The sequence below is a fragment of the Electrophorus electricus genome, chromosome 1, assembly GCF_013358815.1.
Source record: "Electrophorus electricus isolate fEleEle1 chromosome 1, fEleEle1.pri, whole genome shotgun sequence".
In the NCBI taxonomy this organism is placed as follows: domain Eukaryota; kingdom Metazoa; phylum Chordata; class Actinopteri; order Gymnotiformes; family Gymnotidae; genus Electrophorus; species Electrophorus electricus.
Genome location: NC_049535.1, coordinates 28,403,735 through 28,423,828, shown reverse-complemented (window position 1 = coordinate 28,423,828; position 20,094 = coordinate 28,403,735). Strand labels below are relative to the sequence as shown.

At 43.6% G+C, this 20,094-nt stretch overlaps 1 protein-coding gene across 1 annotated transcript; it reads left to right on the top strand.

Annotated features, from left to right (window-relative positions):
* The first annotated feature begins 284 nt into the window (after nt 1–284).
* Nucleotides 285–18,755, top strand: map3k3 (mitogen-activated protein kinase kinase kinase 3). Its single transcript, XM_027014625.2, has 17 exons — nt 285–1,777; nt 6,367–6,453; nt 7,414–7,544; nt 7,765–7,805; nt 8,325–8,424; nt 9,170–9,283; nt 9,421–9,541; nt 10,860–11,008; nt 11,156–11,229; nt 11,318–11,385; nt 11,495–11,590; nt 11,770–11,931; nt 12,423–12,571; nt 13,651–13,782; nt 14,217–14,346; nt 14,659–14,836; nt 15,990–18,755. The coding sequence occupies exons 2-17, from the start codon at nt 6,450–6,452 to the stop codon at nt 16,216–16,218; spliced, it is 1,878 nt and encodes a 625-aa protein (XP_026870426.1). The 5' UTR covers nt 285–1,777; nt 6,367–6,449; the 3' UTR covers nt 16,219–18,755.
* The last annotated feature ends 1,339 nt before the right edge of the window (nt 18,756–20,094 follow it).

The following is a 20,094-nucleotide window of genomic DNA, read 5'->3' as shown; positions in this document are numbered from 1 at the left end:
CTTTCGTAAAACTATAAAATGTATACTATGACAGCCTTGAAAAGGATGAAACCTAAAAGCTGCCCAAATGCAATATTTTGTAAATGTTATTACTGTACTTTTAAAATTATATTAATAAATAGCAATCAATTAAATATATGACGGCATCTTTACTAATTTCTGGGGAGTACGTCATCAGTGCATGTGTACGAGTTAAAAAAATAAATTCCCCGTGAGCTTGACCTCGCACGCGGTAGTGATGCCGTGTGCGTCACCCGACGTTAAACCAAGAAGAACAGCGCGCCCCCGAGCGTGCTTAGAGTCGATGTATTCACGACTTCGGATTAGTTGTCATTCACGCGAAATGATTATAGTCGATAGTGCGCCTTTCCGTTTGTGCACGTGCACCACAAACAGGCCAACTTGATCTCCTCACATGCAGCAAGATCACAAACTTTTCTCTCGATGTGAAAGAAGCAAACATTGGGGTTCCGGTGACGAATAGTCTTTTTTTTTTCTGTCAGGAAATTGGTTGCGTTAAGACTACTTCGATGCTTTGGTATTTCCCATGAACATAACCCGTAATTCATGTACATAAAATATCGAGCTTTTTACGTTTTGTACGTTAAACAGTTTGCGGGACTGGAAAAGCGCGTTTCATATGTTTTCGATTTTCGTTAAGTCAAGTAACTAGCAAATAGCAACGGAAAAGGGCATTTGGTTCTCGAAGTTGAAATAGTTGTTGGATAGTGAATAGTAGACCGTTTGTTTGGTCCAAAATTCTGAAAGCGATGCAGATGCGTAGGTAACGTTACTGGATTTAAGCGCGGTGAACTTGTCGGAGGTTATTCGACATCTTCATACGAACATTTATTACCATTTTTTTGCAACGCATTACTGTGCTTGAGCTTCGTGACGTGACCTGTGCATATTCACGGTCTTATAAGTTATTACGAGAAAGCGAGCGATTAATGAACAGAAGAGGACACTTCTTTACTGTTTCGCGGATATAAAGAAGACAATACTCTCGTTCAGTGAACTGGCGCACACCGACGGAGGAAAAATCTGCAAACCTAGCAGGAAAAGAAGCCATCAAAATCACGGAAATCGCTTTCGTCCGTTTCCCCGCTGTACAGTTTCTAATGGATTTTATAAAAGCAACGCGATTGCTGCTGCACCTTTTGTTTTAGCGTCAGGCTAAAGCTACTTTTTTTCACTGCTGATTCTTAATATTAACTAAGCAACACTGTATACGAAAGTAAGGTTTATTTTTTTGCATTCCATGTTGCAGTTGGACTGTCTGCTCAAAGCAACAATGAAAAGGCGACGGCGGCTTCCCGTTTTCGAGAAAGTATTGGACAAAGTGCATTTGGTTGGAAATACTTTTTTTGTCGCATCATGAAATGTCACCCCGTATGTATTTCAAAAAACTTTAATTTCCCACGGGTCAAAAACTTGTTTACGCTAGCGACACGGCGACACTTTGCTTACTTTTTCTGCGTGTTGGAATAAATATTTTTGGTGGCGGGTAAGCCCATGGGCGACATTGGACACCTAGAGGGTCCCGTGCACCTGGGAATGTTATAGCAATGGCACGCGCTGCATCGGTTTGTCCACTTTGCTCCGGGAACGGGTAGGCTGGATTTCTGTGGACACTGGACAGCATTATTGAGTCAACGCATTGAATTAGCGCTGGTATTTCTCCCTTATTCGAAGTTGGAGACAAAGGGCCGGAGATTGAGCGAGAAATACTCTTGCCTGCGCGCGCGAGGTCACCAATACGACACGGCCACTTCAGGTGAGAGTTAACCGAAACGTCGACGTCAGAATACTTTTCCTTAGGTAGTTACGCTTGTCTGGCTCCGAGCAAAGCCTGCTTTGCCGGTCAATGTTGTCACTCGGGTGTGAAGTTTATATCAAAACGGATCTTTTTATAGAATTGTTAAATACATGTGTAGTGACCTCAGGGTGTTATGATGGCTGCATGCTTTCACTTATAGATCCTCACTGATAAATTTGTTCACACCCACCCATTCTTCAATAATTTGTTCAGACCTACCTGTTCCTTATTGGTGAAATAGTTCATACTCATCTGTTCATCAGTTGCAACTGATTATAATGAAATTATTTTAAGACAGAACCATCATATTATCTCCTTATAAATTTGTTATCTGAGACTAAATATCTCATGTTCAGGAGCAGCACAAAGATGGCACACACAGGTTGGTTATATCACCAGTATCAGGTTTAGAAACATCTCAGCAGTGTGATCACTATCAGGTAAAAGCAAAATACCACTGCTTTACAGCCAGTACTGACTCTAAATACCAAACCTGAACAGAGTAGCAAGATGCCTGCCCTGTTGCTAAGGTATCCCAGCTCAGACAGAAATCATCCAGGCCTTGTAGGTGTGCTGAGGATCTCAACTCTGCATGTTCCTCAAATACTAGCAGACAGTTGATTGCCTTTGAGGTATCTGAGTCCTTCATATTTAAACATTTCTATTAATGAATTATAATTGCAATATAATGCAACATGAAGAATGAATTCATTACTGAAAATAAATAAGATCTTAAATTTAATATGCCCATATTTATGCAATATATATTTAGCATGTAATAAAGGTTACATAGTGACAGAAATGTTTTTCTAAGTGCAGGATACATTAAATAACTGTTGCTACAGGAATAAGTGTATTGATGGCTATGTGTAAATACTCATTTATCCTGCATTACATGCCTGTATGTGGATATTTTGAGCACAGCCCAAGTCCGGCTTAATTCCATTGGTCTGTCAACCTTGTTGCGTTGGGACAGTGCTAATCACTCAATGTCCAGTGTCAACAGAAGTGTTTATGGTACAGTCTCTTAACAAGACCTCTGGGCTTGCAAAGTATTACAGCTGGACCTCACACAAGCAGACTCATCTTTTCAGTGTGCTGCAGGGGAAAGCTGCCTAAAGCCATTGTGAATCTCACAACGTATTATTTCCCCTGCATGCATTCAGTCTTGGGTAATTATAAGTCAGCTTTCTGCCCATTTTTGTTGAGGTGGACCAGTCGGGCCATGGGGCAGGTCAGTTAGGAGACAAACCCATAATAGTGGCTACCATTTGAGACTGGCATTAACACTGTAGCATGAGCTGAAATCTAAGGAAAAAAATCACTATAAATGAGAGAGATGTTCTGATTTCTTGCATTTATTCCAAACACATTACTGCAGACCTGTCACTATTTGCTATGATTGTGGAGTTTTTTTTCCCCACCAATGTCTGTTCCCATTTTCTCACTTGGCAGAATTTGAGTCCGTAGGTCTAGTCTGTAGGGTGTGGCTCGCAGGCCAGCACAGTTTTCTGCATAATATGCTCTCTACCTTGGAGACACCTGTATCTAAAATAAAATTAAGAAAAACTTGCCTTTGCTTCTGATGTGTGTTGATTTGAACCAGGCAACTAACTGATCACTTGACTGAACCCTTTGAGTCAATCTCCTCCAGTTGCCATGGAAACTCCAATCAGAGTTGTGCGCTGTACTTCCCAGCCTATGACTGGACTGTAAACCCTGCTGCATGTGGCAGGCCTGAGCTCCACAGCCACGGCAGCAGCTGGGGAAAGCAGCTCGAGTGGAAATTCCTGAGCTAGACACCGTCAGGGCCAACAGGGAGGGCAAAACAGGGAGAAATGACTGAGATTCCAACAAGCAGCACTCTAAAGTGATGCAAGCAAAACTTAACTACTGCAGGGTCCAAGCCCGCAGTCTGCCCACTCTGACGGCCACCTTCCTCACATTTTTCCATGAAGGGAATTGAGATGAAGAGTGCAGGAGTGTGAGATGGAGGGGTCAAAGTGACCAAAAGAGAAAGTAAGGCACAAGGCGGTTAGACTGGTCAGAACCCTGACAAAGTTTGGTGCTATTTTGTTGCAAGAGAAACTGATTGGAAGAGAAACTGATCTGATGTACTTGATTATACATTTTCAGCTTTATATAAGAAACAGCAGATTTTGATTAAAACAAACATGGTTAGTGACTAATTATCAAGCAACCTAAACTAAAATAACAAACTCAAATATATGAATTAATTTTGCAGTGTCAGTTTTTTCTCTTTTCTCAAAATAGCAAAATGGCAAAAGTAATTTCATGCGGTACACTACACACCAACACTGGGCAACAACCCTGAACAGTTCCTTCTGAGTGGCAGTGACGTGAAAAATAGATGTTTTGCCAGCATATGGCATACAGGGTCAGGCATGGGATTTGAGAAAGTACCACCAGGTGGAGAGGACGAGCCTTTTACAACAGCGCTGGCACATTACTTCACGTCAGCAGCAGCTTCTGTCCTGTATTTTTATTCACAAGGGCAAAGAACAGTCATAGTTAACACCATCACAGGGAAGATTAAATTCAGAGGCTGTGTGTGTAAGGGAGGGGCTTGTGTGTATGTGGGGTTATGGGAGAGGGGTTTTGTGTGTGTGGCTATTTCTGAATAGCCATATGTGTTCTGTACTTCAGTTAATTCTCCAGTTGTCAGAAGTACCGCAAGTCTGTTTTGCTAGGCATGTGGATTGGGCTGGTCCACATGGGTGGCATATGCTCATGTTGCCCTCGTGGTTTTTGGAAAGCCTCAGTAGTTTAAGGATAATTATGGGTCAAGCGGAAGACACTGGCCTCTGATAGTGTAGGTGATGCTAATGGTTCAGTGCTTTAGTGAAATGTCAGCTTTTGCCTGGCAGAGGGTTTATGGCTATTATCTGGCAGAGAATAATTTAATAAATAATGTTTGGTGCAGTTAGCTATGCTCCTAGATCAACCTGTTTTACCTGACAGCAGATAAAACCACACACAAACATATTCCAGTGTGGGTGGCTCCAGACCTCCATTCCTTCCTCCCATAATTACATACCTTTCATGTTATTTCTTAGTAGTTATTGAATCATTTATAATAGTTGTGCAATAATTAGCCTGGAGTTCTACCTTGACTGAAGGGTTTAGTGCTCTTAGCCTGGGTAAACTTGTTCTGCTTGACTGCAGATGAAACCGCATGCACAAATATTTCACCCCATTCTTATGGTTAATCGTTCTAGTTTTGCTCTTGAATCGCTGGCAGACATAGATAGCTGATGCATTACATGTAGGATCCAGTTTCGAGTTCACATTTCCATTTTGCATTGTCAGACACTCTTAGGTGGAGGGACTTACAGAAGTGCCAGGATGTATAGATGGAAATAATTTGGCCTTAATACTGGAGCACATGGGTTTGAGGCTAAAGATGTTATTAGGAGGGACTCCCTGTCATCTCTGGGCTCTGGAGGGAGTGATGGGGCGTTTCATGGGTTTATGACTACCCAAACCCAAAATCTGAGGCAGGTAATGCCATTAGCACTGGTGCTCTCTTGCATCTTAGACTAGTTAGGTCAGCACGTAAACAAGATAGAGCTGTCACCTACTCAGAGCTCTCTGCAAAAGCTTTGTGTGATTGATAGGCAAACGACCCATTCAAAAATCAGGAAACTATAATAGCATATTGATTGGGTCTTTGTTTTTTCATAAATTGGCATGTACATTTATTATATTTTATGATGGAGGTTTTATTTTTATAAAACATGAAAATACTACCATCTAACCATTTCTGGGGGAATTATGACTTGACTGGAGGAGGGTTTCTTAGCTGCGGAGGGCTCAGGAATTGAAACCTGATGGTCTGCTTTACAAACACCATATATTTACCAAATATCTGTGCCCTGCTGCTCAAGTGGTACCAGGCTCCTCTGTGCCAGCTGAGCTAAGGGTTCAGCTCTTTTGCAGATGAGATGTTCCAGTCTTGCACATGCACATATGCCAAGCGCATTCACTGTGGTCTTATGACACATGGCACACAGATTTGTATTCCTGTTTTTTCCAAGCTTCTGGACGTTTGATTAGCCACAAGACTTGGATGGAAGGATTACCAAATTTTGTTAACATTTCACAGCACAGTCTTGGTATCATTAACTGTGTTCCCTACCAGGCTCGACCTGCTCTGCACTGTCATACAAAGCGAAGGATGGAGGGAACTGTGTCAAAATGTAGGCTCCAGCATGGCCTAATTACAATGCATTATTGTAGCAATCCAAAAAGGAGGACATACTGCTCCAGGAACAGTCTAACACTTGCCTAGTAATTACTCTCAAGTAAACACCACTGGTTCTTTAGTACAATAGTGATGGTAATGAACATTGAGATGATTATGATGATGATGGCTTAGTTTGTTAAGAGTTGCAAGGCTGATAGGCCCATAGTACAATCACTGAGTTGTGTTTATTGTGTGGTCTTAATTATTAGGATTATTTAGATGAGGGCTAAATGATGATGATGATGATGATGATGATTTAATGTTGACATCACTTTTCCAGGATATTAATGGGTGGTGCCAGAAGGCCAAGTGTGTGAAGATTCCAAATCTGAACACAGAAAAGGACACACACATCTTGCAGCAATGAGTAAGTTCCCTTAGCTGTCATTACATACTTGAATTAAAGGAGATGGTTAATGATCAGCTATAGGTTAAATTATATTCAGGCCAGTTATGTGACCTGACCTCTCCCAGCATACTACTTCTGCTTAAGGAATCATGGGAAAGAGAGTGAAACAGTGGAATAAACCAACCGGTAAAAAGATCCTGGCAGCACACAGAGAGAGGGATTACTGACACATTCAGTCATGTTGGCTTTATAGTGTGTGCTGTGCCAAGCTGCAGGTTTGCCCTGGGTAGGAGCTGTTTCTTCCTCTCCCGCTTTCTTGCTTGCTTGCTTCCCCTCTCTCTCTCTCTCTCTCTCTCTCTCTCTCTCTCTCTCTCTCTCTCTCTCTCTCTCTCTCTCTCTGTCCTTCTCTCTCCCCAGTGGTGTGTGATGTCTGTCCAAGTTACACAGTGGGAATATTTTCCCTCTGTGTGTGAGCAAAGCCAAAGCTGCTCATGCTCCCACTTCAAACATGAGAATCGAGAAATGGCCAAAACACGACTAGAGCATCTCACACTCACAGGCTCTGTTACACTGGCTCAATGCTCACCATCTGTGTGTGTCTGAGAGATTGTGTGGGAAAGATGGTGATCATGCTTATTTAGACAGGGTTTTAAAAAGACTGCTTTGCACCTTCAGTGTTCCAGCAGTTCTGATTAATTCCCGCTCTCATGAACACAGCACACAGTCAAAGATGTTCTGTTCAGGTGACACAGATCAAACTGTTCCATGTTGAATTGTAAACTGCTTTGCATTGTTATTAACAGTTTCCCTGTCTGTCACTCTCACTCCCTTTCACTTGTGCTCTCTCCTTCTCTCTCTCTACCCCTCTCTCACACTCCCTCTCACACCATCTCACACTCCCCCTCACTCCCCCTTCATAGATATCATAGTTAATATTGTTCAAGGGCTTTTTAAATGCAACTTCTCTCTAACCCCCAGATGAGAGGCAGGCTCTCCATTCCATAATGAAGGATCTGGTGGCTCTGCAGATGACCAGGCGCCAGCCCATGACACCTTATGACGCTGCCAAAGCCAAGCCTGTTATTGCCACCAGTACAGCCAACAGACAGGTTGCGCGCACACACACACACACACACACACACACACACACACACACACACACACACACACACACACACAAACACATAACACACACACACACACACACACACACAACACATAACACACACACCCATACAGGGATATAGTAGTAGCCTACTATTGGTTCAGTGATGACCTTTGTGCCCTCTCTGCAAGCCTATGGTGACTGTCTGCCTTTCTCCTGATCAGGATGATGTCAGAATCAAATTTGAGTTCTGCGGTGAGAGGAGGTGAGTTATGTATGTGTGTGTATGTGTGTGATTGTGTGTGTGTGTGTGTGTGTGTGTGTGTGTGTGAGAGAGAGTTTTGTAATGACAGATAATATGAAATCCATATCCCATATACAAAATAACTGTCAAAATAATAAAGAGAACAGCATGCATCTACAATCATACACACACACACACACACACACACACACACACACACAAACTACATACACAAACAAAGAGACAGTGACTCTCATGTAATTTATATACAGTTTGCTGAGAAAGACAGGGAAATATGCATAAACTGACACACGAGCTAAACAGCTAAACTATTGCGGTAAACACACTCACGCACAGACACGCACACATTCCCTAGCTCAGGTCTCAGTATGGTATTTGAGTGGAAAGGGAAAAGTCTGTGGTAAGCCTGTAGCTGCCAGGAGAAACCACAAAAAAAGAAACCACATAAACACTAGGTGTGCTTTCAGGAATCTGTGTGTGTGTGTGTGTGTGTGTGTGTGTGTGTGTGTGTGTGTGTAGGATACTGATGTTTGGTCGACCAGTGCAGTTTGAGGAAGTCCAACAAAAGGTCAAGACTGTCTTTGGCCAACAGCTAGACCTGCACTATATGAATAATGAGGTACTGATATACACACACATCTACACACCTTCTCTCACACACACACACACACACACATATATATGAAAATTGATCTCTGTTGACTAATTTGGTGCTTAATCCATGAGATAGCATCTTTGTATGATGAATTTTAAGCCTTTCTGGAAGTCTATAGTTTAGACTTTAGATATATGTCAGTCTTCAGGTTTTGGCTTTAGTGATGCATCTGCTTCACTTGTTATTTAATCACATGCAGCTGAGGAGAGCAGCTCCAGTCCTGGAGATCTACTGCACACTGCAGTTCAGTTCCAACACACCTGCTGCTGGTCTCCAGATGCTGCAGAATGCCTAGATTAACTGGGTCATGGGTGTAGATTAGAGTTGGAACTACATTTATTAGATTAGGGTTGAAACTAAACTCTGCGGCATAGTGGCATCTGGACTGGAGTTGGGAACCCCTGACTTGCAGAAATATTATTCTGCAAAATATTATCTGAAAATATTGCTCAAACTTGAATCAAGTATTTGTTATGAAATCATGTTTTGAGAAGACTGCGAGTTGAGTAATAACGGCTTTAATATTAGTCACAGCAGTGAGTTTCTACTTGCTTTGGGTTTGACTCAGTGAACTATTGTCTTTAAGAGACAAGGAGCTAATTGTTTGTGTGTGTGTGTGTGTGTGTGTGTGTGTATGTATGTGTGTGTGTGTGTGTGTGTGTGTGTGTATGCATTTATATGTATGTCTGTGTATTATGGGATTGTGTAGATGTCCATCCCCCTGCATAGTCAGGACGACTTGGACAAGGCTGTTGATCTCCTGGATCGCAGCTCCAATATGAAGAGCATCAAGATCCTGCTGCTTACACAGGAGCACAGTAATGTAAATAACACACACACACACACACACACACACACACACACACACACACACATACATAAATACATCAAATCCAGTGTTAGACATGTACATGTATGCATGGGTGTGTGTGTTTGTGTGCATGTGTGTTCTGCCTTCAGGTCTCCTCCTCACCCCATCATTCTGGCTGTAAGCAGGTCCGAATCAAAGCCTCCCAGTCTACTGGGGACGTGAGCACAACCTACCAGTCCTCCGAGCCCAGGGGCCGCCACCCATCCACCAGTGAGCAAACACAATACACACAGGCACACACACACATGCACGCACAGTATAATAAAAGGATCAAATAAAAGTTGAAACACATACTTTTATTCTGTTTAGTGAGCATAGACGTTCAGTTTATTTCCACTGTTGGTGATGGTATGCTCAGCCTGTAATATCTGTAAAGAGAAAAGAGCATCGAGGAACGAGTGAGAACAGGAAAACACTGGACGGGTCTTGCGTACCTCTCGGATATTGTGTCATGGCTTTCTAATTTCTCTTTCTATTGCCTGGACCTTGCCTAATTCTGCCCTGCATTTCTATTCCTTATTCTCCTAAGCCATGTATCCTTCTGCCTCTCTTTCCTTCGTTTTCTCTTTCTTACCTTTTCTTTCTCTTGGTCTCTCCTTTCTCTCTGCCACTCTCTCTCCCCTACCTTCACCCTATGTCTCTCTCTCTTTGTCTCTCTCCCCCTCTCTCTGTTGTTCCGCTAACTTCCTCCATGAGCACTGAGCTCGCTTCCTTTTCCTGTTCACCATCACTAGCTGCTGCACAATGGCCTGCTGGCTTCTAGCCAATCAGATTTTAAGACAGTATTAGCATGGTATGTCAGTGGCCTGCTCTAGAGATTGTGTGTGTGTGTGTGTGTGTGTGTGTGTGTGTGTGTGTGTGTGTGTGTGTGTGTGTGTGTGTGTGTGTGTGTGTGTTGGGGGGGTGGGGTGGGGGCAGGGGAGCTGCTTCAGCATGTGAGGCTTGGAGAGAGGCAGGACCTCTTGGAACTCCCGTGTCTGGAGGAAACAAACGTTTGTTTACAGTTTGTGTCTGGTCTACTGATTCAGCGTCTCTGCCCTGCGATAGCTCAACTCTCCTCGCAGTATCTCTGGTCCTCCAACCCTGAGACGGTGTTCACACTGACACAGTCACTCTTTCAGCTCTTACAGGAAATATGAGTTTATTACATCAGACTTCAGCTGGCCAGGATCAGTGTTTCTCAGACAGGCTCTTCTGAACTGTGGTTAAATACTCATAGGCAAAATGGCTCCCACAAGCAGAACTCATACTCTCAAAAAGGATTACATGATCTTGCAAGTCAAAACAACAGGCATCCAATAAATGTTTCAATAAAATCCAAACAATATTAATGCAGTTTTTACACAACAAAATGCTTGGAGCTTTCCTTTTTAAACATTCCTACTCAGATCTGTTGTTACTTATTCAGACCTCACACACTAGTTTTCAGCTGGTGAGAACACCTGTCATTCTTACATCTCATCCTCATGATGCAGTGGACCACTCATATCTGCTACAAGTGGTAACACATCTCCTGCCTCTGCTCCAGCTGCTGTCCTCTCAGGCTCTCAAAACACCGGGCGGAGTTCTCCACCTCCTGGCTATGTTCCAGAGCGACAGCAGCGAATTGCACGCCAGGGCTCCTACACCAGTATTAACAGTGAGGGGGAGTTCATACCAGAAACCAATGACCAGTGTGTAAGTGCGCATGAATACACAGACACACACACATACACACACATTCAAACAATCTCACACACCCACACTCACACATACACTCACCTTCATGAATTCAAAGACATGCCCAGAAAATGAAACAGTGGCTGAAATGACTTCTGGTATCAGGTCCTGGATCCGTGGAGCAGTGCTGAAACCTCCATGGCTGGGAGCTGCCAATCTCTCGACAGCAACTCTGACAGGTCAGAGTGGCGCTACATTCTCACACGCAGCACTGGAGATGGAACGCTGACCAATCGCTTTACCTGTTGGTTTCTCTCCCCTCCTTAGCCCCTCCCTCAGGAAGGCCCGCATGCACCGTGCCAGGAGTTACCCTGACAACAGGCAGGACTTCACAGGTTGGTGAGGAGAATGTCTTGTTGGTTCCAGCGGCTCCTCTGTCAGGTGTAGAGCTGGATTTCACACAGGTCCTCTGCCTTCTTTGCTTTCCCTGTGCTCACGTTTCAGACCGCGAGAACCACGTGTATGATAAGGTGGTGGGGAAAGGGGGCACATACCCACGCAGATACCACGTGTCTCTGCATCACAAAGACCACAGTGAGGGTAAGACACACACATACCCCCACGCAGATACAAGTGGGTGCGTGCACATACATATACACCTGCGCACACACATGTATACCCAGCCACAAACACACACACATACACACACAAAAAAGAGAAAAAGTCCAGAGCCTATAACTGAATTTGTTCCTCAATGGATTCCTCTCGTGCATTCTCAGGTCGGCGTACATTTCCACGGATACGGCGTCCCCAGGGAAACCTGTTTACGCTGGTGCCGTCTCGGCGATCTCTCAATGGCAGTGAGGAGAGCCTTGGCAGCTGGCAGCTGGTTGACACCCAGTCCAGGCTCCGCTCCCAGGATCGCCCAGTGTCACACAAGTGTAAGGGAACCCTAAAACAGTACAGGGACCTGGGGAGCTTTGGACACCTGCCACCTTTGCACACACACCTGTCCCAGCACACAGGTTGCGGCTGCACACCTCTATGGGAAAATAATTTACCAGGGCCATCCGTTGTTGGCACTGCAATGTAGTCCGAGACTGGGCTTAAATAACGTGTTTAAGCCCTTGATTACCTGGTTCACGTGTGTTGGGGGTTGAAGTTGCTGATGCTGGTTTGTGATTGGTGAACACAATTGTCATTGTAATGGAAAAGTATTGTCTCCTGTGGTCCTGTGCAATTTTTTCACAACACTTCATAATACTGATAACAATATTAGTTCTTTACTAGAGGGAGGTATTTTGTATATATTGCACATGGGCTCTACTGCCTGTAAGCAGTGGAACGTCATTGTTTATCATTTATGGCTGATGTGTTTGAGTGTGTGTGTGTGTGTGCGTCGATCTGTGTCCGTGTGGTTTGGTGTGTGTAGCCCCCACAGCTCCAGTGACATGGCGCAGGGGGAAACTGTTGGGTCAGGGGGCGTTCGGCAGGGTCTACCTCTGCTACGATGTGGACACGGGCCGTGAGCTTGCCGCCAAACAGGTCCAGTTCGACCCAGCAAGCCCTGAGACCAGCAAGGTGTTGTGCGCACACACACACACACACACACACACACACACACACACACACACACACACGTATCGCACTACACATACACCACACATGCAAGTACTCATTCTGATCTGTTATCTGTTTGTCATAAACCTAAAAGTAATTTTTAAAATCTCTGCAAAAAGGCCCAATAAGGTAATTTTTCTGACATTTTACTGTCTTTCTGAAAATAAAACTTGCACACATGCGGGTGCACACACAACACTCACATCTATACCCACAACCTTTTAGCAGTTGCAAGGTAGTATATAGATTTATCAAGGCTCATCTGAAACAGCTGTTCCTAGCAACTCCTAGCCTTGAAAGCATCTTGCATTTTCTTTTCTTTTTATTCTTCTTCTTTGTGCTCCTTTGTCAATCTTCTTCCCCACATTTTCCCCCAAACTCTTAAATCTTTTCCTGTCTGCAACTGCAAAAACACACTGTCACTTCCTGTATCAGTGTGTGTTTTTGTAAATGGGGGTTGGGACGAGGAGTCAGGGTATTCTAACACTAGAAGGGTTATTCTAACACTAATGTTCAAACCGTCAAGCAACAAAGCGACAGGCAGCCATTCATTTCCTTTGAGTGTGGGCAACTTTAGCCTCTATTTTGTGACAAGATACAGGTGACACAGAAACAAATTGAGTTAAGCTTTTAGCTAACGAGATTAGCTACATGGTTCAACAGTGTACACTCCCACATATGACAGCACACGCACGCAAATATGATACGGTAGTGGTAGCGCAAAGGTACTTGACTTTCAATTGGAAGATTGCTGGTTCAAGCCCTACTGTTGCCACTGTTGGGCCTCTCAGCTAGACCCTTATTGCTCAAGTTGTGCTCATCGTAATTGTAAGTTGTGTTGGCTAAGTGTCAGGTAAATGTGAAATGGAGTCAACTGGTCTGCTTACACACAATATTAACAACTCCTTTGTGTGTTTGCCTTTTATTCTGAGTTTTATTTCCTTTCATCCCTATGGCTGTTTGGTTGTTTGAGCTCTTGCTCTCCCTTTGGGCTGTTCCCCTTAATCTGTACTCATAGCAGTTGTGACCCCGCCCCACAGGAGGTCAGTACTCTGGAGTGTGAGATCCAGCTCCTGAAGAACCTGCACCATGAGCGTATAGTGCAGTACTACGGCTGCTTGCGAGACCACAGCGAGAAGACCCTCACTATCTTCATGGAGTACATGCCCGGGGTGGGTGTCTACACATAACATCACAAAGGTTGAGCTGGAATATAATCTACATTTTAAGACTTTGGTAGCCACTCTTATCCAGAGTGACTTACATTTATCAGTATGTACTGCATATGTACTGAACAGAATTCCTTTGAAATCAAACCAGTGACCTTGGTGGTATTCACAGCTTGCTCTCCCTGTTCTACCAGGTGAGCTACAAATCCTTACTGGATAAATTCAAATTCCACCACTAGCCAAGTGGCCTGTTTCACTCAGATATATAGTCATGTTAGGGAAGGCAAATATGTTATGATTTCCGTCCCACATTGTCAAAAAGAGTTTGCTTAGGTGGCTGTGCAATCGTGGTTTGCATTGCGGTTCATCCTACAGCACTCAGCTGTCTTTGAATTGATGTTTGTGACGACATTGCTGGCCTTATGCCCATTTGACAGGGCTCGGTCAAAGACCAGCTGAAGGCCTACGGTGCCCTAACAGAGAACGTGACCCGGAAGTATACCAGGCAGATCCTGGAGGGCATGTCCTACCTACACAGCAACATGATCGTACATAGGGACATCAAAGGTATGACTCCAGCCATGCAGACACTTACATTTGCTGGGGGAGGTTTACTGATAGTCTTTAAAGGCTAATAAAGACTTGTTGTAGTTTATCACAGATATGAAAGTGTAATATGTAGAATTTATACAATATCTCACTTGTCCTTACTATTTACTAACAGAAAGGTTCTGAGTAACCAATGACCTCGATTTCATTCTCTCTATAAATGGGCCAGTGAAGGAAGGTAATGGTGTGCATTAATTTGTATATCGTAATCCGTCAGTGTTGGAACAGCTCTGAGCAGTGTTGGTGTCGTGTGCATCATGGTGTGTCTAGGTGCCAACATCCTGCGGGACTCTGTGGGGAACGTGAAGCTGGGAGACTTTGGTGCCAGCAAGCGCCTGCAGACCATCTGTATGTCCGGCACGGGTGTGCGCTCTGTAACCGGCACGCCCTACTGGATGAGCCCCGAAGTCATCAGTGGTGATGGCTATGGGCGCAAAGCCGATGTCTGGTAAATCCTATGAGACCAATTAACAGATCAACCAGTCAGATGGCATAGAAGTGCCTGCATTCTATAAAACTAATGTCCCTCATTTTTAGTAGAGTATCGACTTAGATTTTCAAAAGAGTCAAGGGAACTGTGAAAAAAAGGGTTTCTCTGAAAATACCTCACCATAAAGGGTAAGGAAAAAGAGTTTGATGCCCATAAAATCATGACTCCCATACGGAAATGGTGGAATGTTTTTTGGAGGGAGACAACACTCCACTTAGCCTGAAAGTAATGAAAATGACCATCAGGCATGAAGTGAATGAGTGAATGACTTAGAAGTATTCCCTGATGTAATAACATGTTTCTAGAGTAGTTATATAGACAAGTGAAGTAGTCAGTGTAACTGTATGAAAAAGAATGGAAAGGGCAGGAATTTTGAGTGAAAAAGTAACATTCTTAAAGGGTAAAAGTCATGTATTTATTGAGCCAAATCAAGACTCCTAAGGGGGGAAAATCTATTTAAAGACAGAAAGGAGGGAACAGGACTATTTTAAGAACACAGAAATAATCACAGGACTATATTTGCACACACAAACTATTTAAGTAGGAGGAGCGTACCTGCTGTCAAGGGATTCCCTTCATAACCTGATTGGTTTGACTTTGTCCAATCAAGTGCGGGATATGATTGGCTGAGAGCCAGTTAGTCGGCTTGAACAGTGGTCCAGAATGTTCCGAGTTCTCAGAGTCCCCAAAGGTTATTGTGTGGAAAGACAACTTGAGCCAATCTTGAAATATCGGTATTTTCTCATCCTCTGTAAGAGTACTCACACACAGATATGCTTCCTCCTTAACATGTACACATCCACTCAAATTCACATACACAGAGCGTTCTCACTGCTGCTATCAGGATTTGGAGCTCTAGCCAGCAAAAATATGCTTTAATTGTCAACAGCCCTGCAGGGGAAAGTTTCCACATAAACAACCCTGTGCAGCCTCTGTACTGCAGCAGTGCATCTGACGTACAAAAACGACTCAGCAGCTGTCTGTTTGACTTTCTGATTGCCTTACAGGAGAAGTTTTACTTGAAAATTTGATAAATTGATTTTTTATGGTAAAGTGCTGGAATGATGAATGTATGAAATTCTTTGTGTGTGTGTGTGTTTTCATGGTTAAGGAGTCTCGGTTGTACTGTGGTGGAGATGCTAACGGAGAAGCCCCCCTGGGCAGAATATGAGGCCATGGCAGCCATCTTTAAAATAGCCACGCAGCCCACGAACCCCGTGCTGCCCTCATTTATCTCTGAGCAGACACGAGACTTCATCCGACACATCTTCGTGGAGGCCAAGCACAGGCCCAGCGCAGAGGAGCTGCTCAGGCACCCCTTCTCCCAGATCCTCTGCTGAAGCTCCCTGCACTTGCTCCACCTGTAGACCAGAGCTTCATACAGCCACATCAAATAACTGTTGTATGGCCTGCTGCCCAGTCCAAAGACAAAGTGCAATGATTACAAACCAGGATGAAAAGAATAGCAGACATTACTCCGTCTTTGGTTGGACACGTGACATGCTGTTATCCAATCACAAGGATTCAGATTTAATTTTGAATGTGACCACAGAGGGTAGTCTTGCAGCATTCACTATAACACCAGGGGGCACTGCAGGACACCACTGCCATAGTAGACACTTCTTCCTAAGAAAGGCCTCAGTAAGCACCAGCCTAATTCTAGGTCAGTCGACCTGCTTTGTACTGGACTCTGCTTTACAACGCACCACCTGTGCTTTCAGAAACCGAGCTGCTAGACCTTTACCTCTCAAACACACAGGTAGAGTAGTTTGATCCATGAAGCGGCACCCAGACCACATGTCATTTTCCATGGATGTTCAGGCTAAACTTGAACATTGAACTTGATCTTTAAACTTTAACCTGTCCTAGTTGGAAGAGTCATTTCTGTTCCAGTTTGCCTTTTACCTTTTTTATGTGACCTTTGAGTTGCTTCCTGAGTCTGCATGCCTTGTTGTCTGTGATGTCTTCTAATGGCCCCCTGATGCCATTAGGCACCTAACCACGGGGTAGTTCAAGGGTGGGAAGATTGCTTCATGAGCCCATGCTCATGCCCACATTTTTGAGGGGTTTGTTTTTTTTTTGGTTGTTGTTTTTTTAGGTCCGTCTTTGATGTTTTAGTTTTCTTGTTGGGATTAGTTGTCTCTGCAAGATTACTGTCTTGTCAGGATGCATACAATGACATGTGCGAACAGGCAGCCTCTGAGGTCAGTGGAGGCAGTGATGTCTCCCTCCCCAGCTCGGTGATGGTGGAGCCAGAGTCGTTCAACATCCGCCCAGCTCCCACCCAGCACCCGTACTGCACTGCTCTCACTACAGATGCCTTCCACGTCACATGTAAAGGCAGTTTTCCTTTGATGAAATGCAATTTATGACAGGATGTGTTTAAGTTGGATAGTAAATCGCCTGCGATTTTCCTCTGAGCGTGCATTCTCGGAAATGTTCTCAGACTCATTTAAAGAGGTGCATTTTATGTTAGCCATGACTGCTTTTCAGAGCTGCATTGCAATTTGCCCTCTGTCCCTGTAGAGGGTGCCATTCTGGTGCTTTCAAAGCTGCCATTCCAGAAAAGACAAAAAACATGAAAGGAGTATAAAGATTATCTGTCCTGCCAGATTACAAACTGGGAAGTGCGAAGATGATCTGTCCTGTCAGATTATAAACTGGTTTATAAAAGCACAGTAGGCTTTTATAAAAAGTTTTCTTCCTGAAAGACAGTTAAAACATCTTGGAAATTACAGTTGTATAAAAGGGTTTGTGCCTTATGCTTGGGGCATTGAGGGTTTGACCTCATTTGGATCAGATGCACTTTTGTAGAATGAATGTTATATTTACCAAATCTTTTCATATTTTACCCAATTTTTCATAATGTGAAATCTCTTTCATTTTATTTATATTCCATTGCTCACCTGCTCTTTTATATTCACAAATATTCATGTATAAATGTATATTTTTATATATGGACTCTAGACCATTTGAAATAGATTGATGTCTTTTGGAAGAAGAAATAAGATACCAAATAAGAATTGAAATCGTAAAAGCAGCTGGTTTTGCGGAGATTTACAGCAATTTAAATGCATTTCTCAATGAAACACGCACTCTGGCAGTTAATCTGTCTGATCCCAGAAACATGTTTGTGTGTGTATATGCACGTGCGGCCCTTGAGAAGTAAGATGCTACATGTGAATATTTGTAGGTGTGAGTGAAATTTCACATTCCCTGCTCTGGTTCAACCACATAAAGCTGGCAAAAAATTGTACAGAAGGTGATCACACACGCTGTATGAGAATGTCAAGAAACAGAAGGGGAGTGAGAGAGGAGTGACAGATTTTAAAGGATTTTGAAAGTATGTTCCTCTTCGTGTTGGCATAATGTTTGTTTTGGAAGCCCGAGTGACCCAAGGGCCTGTTGCCTAGGTATCAGGCAGGTATATACACCAGAGAGCGGAGTTCCCCTCAGATTGACGACTTTGTTTAGCTCAGGGTTTGAGTGACAGATGGCCAGCAGCCGGGCACACAACTGCTCTGACCCATCAGTGTCCTTTGTCATTTTTTATTTCCTACCCCTCCTTATTTTTACAAAAAGTGTTTTGACCTCCTCCAAACAAATATTAATGGATTAAGCGAGATACATAATGGCTGCTACCCTGTTTGGGCAGTTAGGTATTAGTACTCTTTAAAAATCCAGTGTTAGAGAAATGTCAGAGTGAGGGGTTTTTTTAGTCATTGCTATTGTGAATTTTAAAAGCCCTGGGGTAAGCAAAAGACTATGAACCAATAGGTAAAATATATATGAATATCTATCTTGACGTGCGACTTGCAGTGCAAAGTCCAATGTATCAGTCATTTACAATAAAACAAACTGTATGCTCAATAACATATTTCCCTTTGCTGACTGTACAATTACCTTTGGATTTTTTTCATTTGCTGAAAATGGTTGCACACACACGCAACTGCTGATGCATGTATGGTAGAGAGAGAATGTGTGTGTGTTTTACTCCAGCTGACAGCATGTTGCTGAGCTTCTTGGCAGAGCTGTCTCTATCTCTGTCTGTGTCTAGTTGATCTAAAACAGCCACTGCGCTGAATAACTCACTGACTTTATGAATAGCTTCTATTGTGCCATCAGTAAAGAAGCTGCGCGATTGATGCATTTTCTCCTTCTTGTTTTCTCTCACTGTAATAAAAGAGTATATGGAGTGAGAGAGAGAAAGAGACACATTAACTGTAAATGAAATGGGACCTACACAAACAATGGTTCTTTAACGTGACTGGTGTAAATGCGTAATGACTTGCTGTTGGCTGCTTTATTGCTCTGTTTTTCTCCAGATACAGTGGGACTGGCTCAGGAGTCTGTGCGCTGCAGGACCAAAGCCAGAATCAGCCCTGCCCAGGCGCTGAGGGCTGAGGTTGTTGAAACCACCTGGGTCTTGCACTGGCTCTCTTCACTACCATGTATAATGATCAGAGAAAGTGTTTAATGTGTTCATTGCCCTTCATCAATTGGGCCATTTTCACCACAGCAGTGCTAATTATATGGCACTAGCATGGTTGTGGGATTTGTGCTGGTCTTTGGGCATCAGGCATTGCAGTGCTGTTGCAGTGCTGACAGTGTTCTGCCTCCTAACATCCAGCCAACAGCAGCCCTGGGCTCAGACACTGACCACAGGGGGTGGATGGGGGCTTACACGGTGCAGGTAGAACACACTCTGTAAGCCACATTCCACATATAAGAATGGTACAAGATGTCTTTAACCCCGCCCACCCCCCCTGCCCAAACCATGATTTGGTGGTCCTTAATTGCTTGCGGTTGTGTGTGGAGCTGTGTCTACACATTCAGTTGTGTGTCTACAAGGCCTCAGGTTCCCACACCATGTTCCCACATCACACTCAGGAGACCACACCATGCTTTGGTTTACAAGAATACAGAACTTTTGTAAAGCTCCCTTGTTCAGCTTTTAACTTGATCTAAGCAAAGTCTCTTTACCTTGTCCAAATGCACTGTGTGTGTGTGTGTGTGTGTGTGTGTGCATTTGGTTCTTTTTAGGGACCAAATGTCCCAGGATGATAGCAAAACATGTTTTGGTTTTTTTTGCTGTTTGCTTTTTTTTGTTTCAGCACAAAAATGCAAATTTTGTTGGAAAAATAGCCCAAATTACCCTTTTGCCAGGTTAAAGTCAATCCCGAATAAATGGTAATACAAATGTGTGTGTGTGTGTG

Coding starts and splice junctions, on each gene's coding strand:
- map3k3 (XM_027014625.2), top strand. Junction 7,545..7,764: donor CCAGTACAGCCAACAGACAG/GTTGCGCGCACA, acceptor TCTCCTGATCAG/GATGATGTCAGAATCAAATT. Junction 13,783..14,216: donor TCATGGAGTACATGCCCGGG/GTGGGTGTCTAC, acceptor CCCATTTGACAG/GGCTCGGTCAAAGACCAGCT.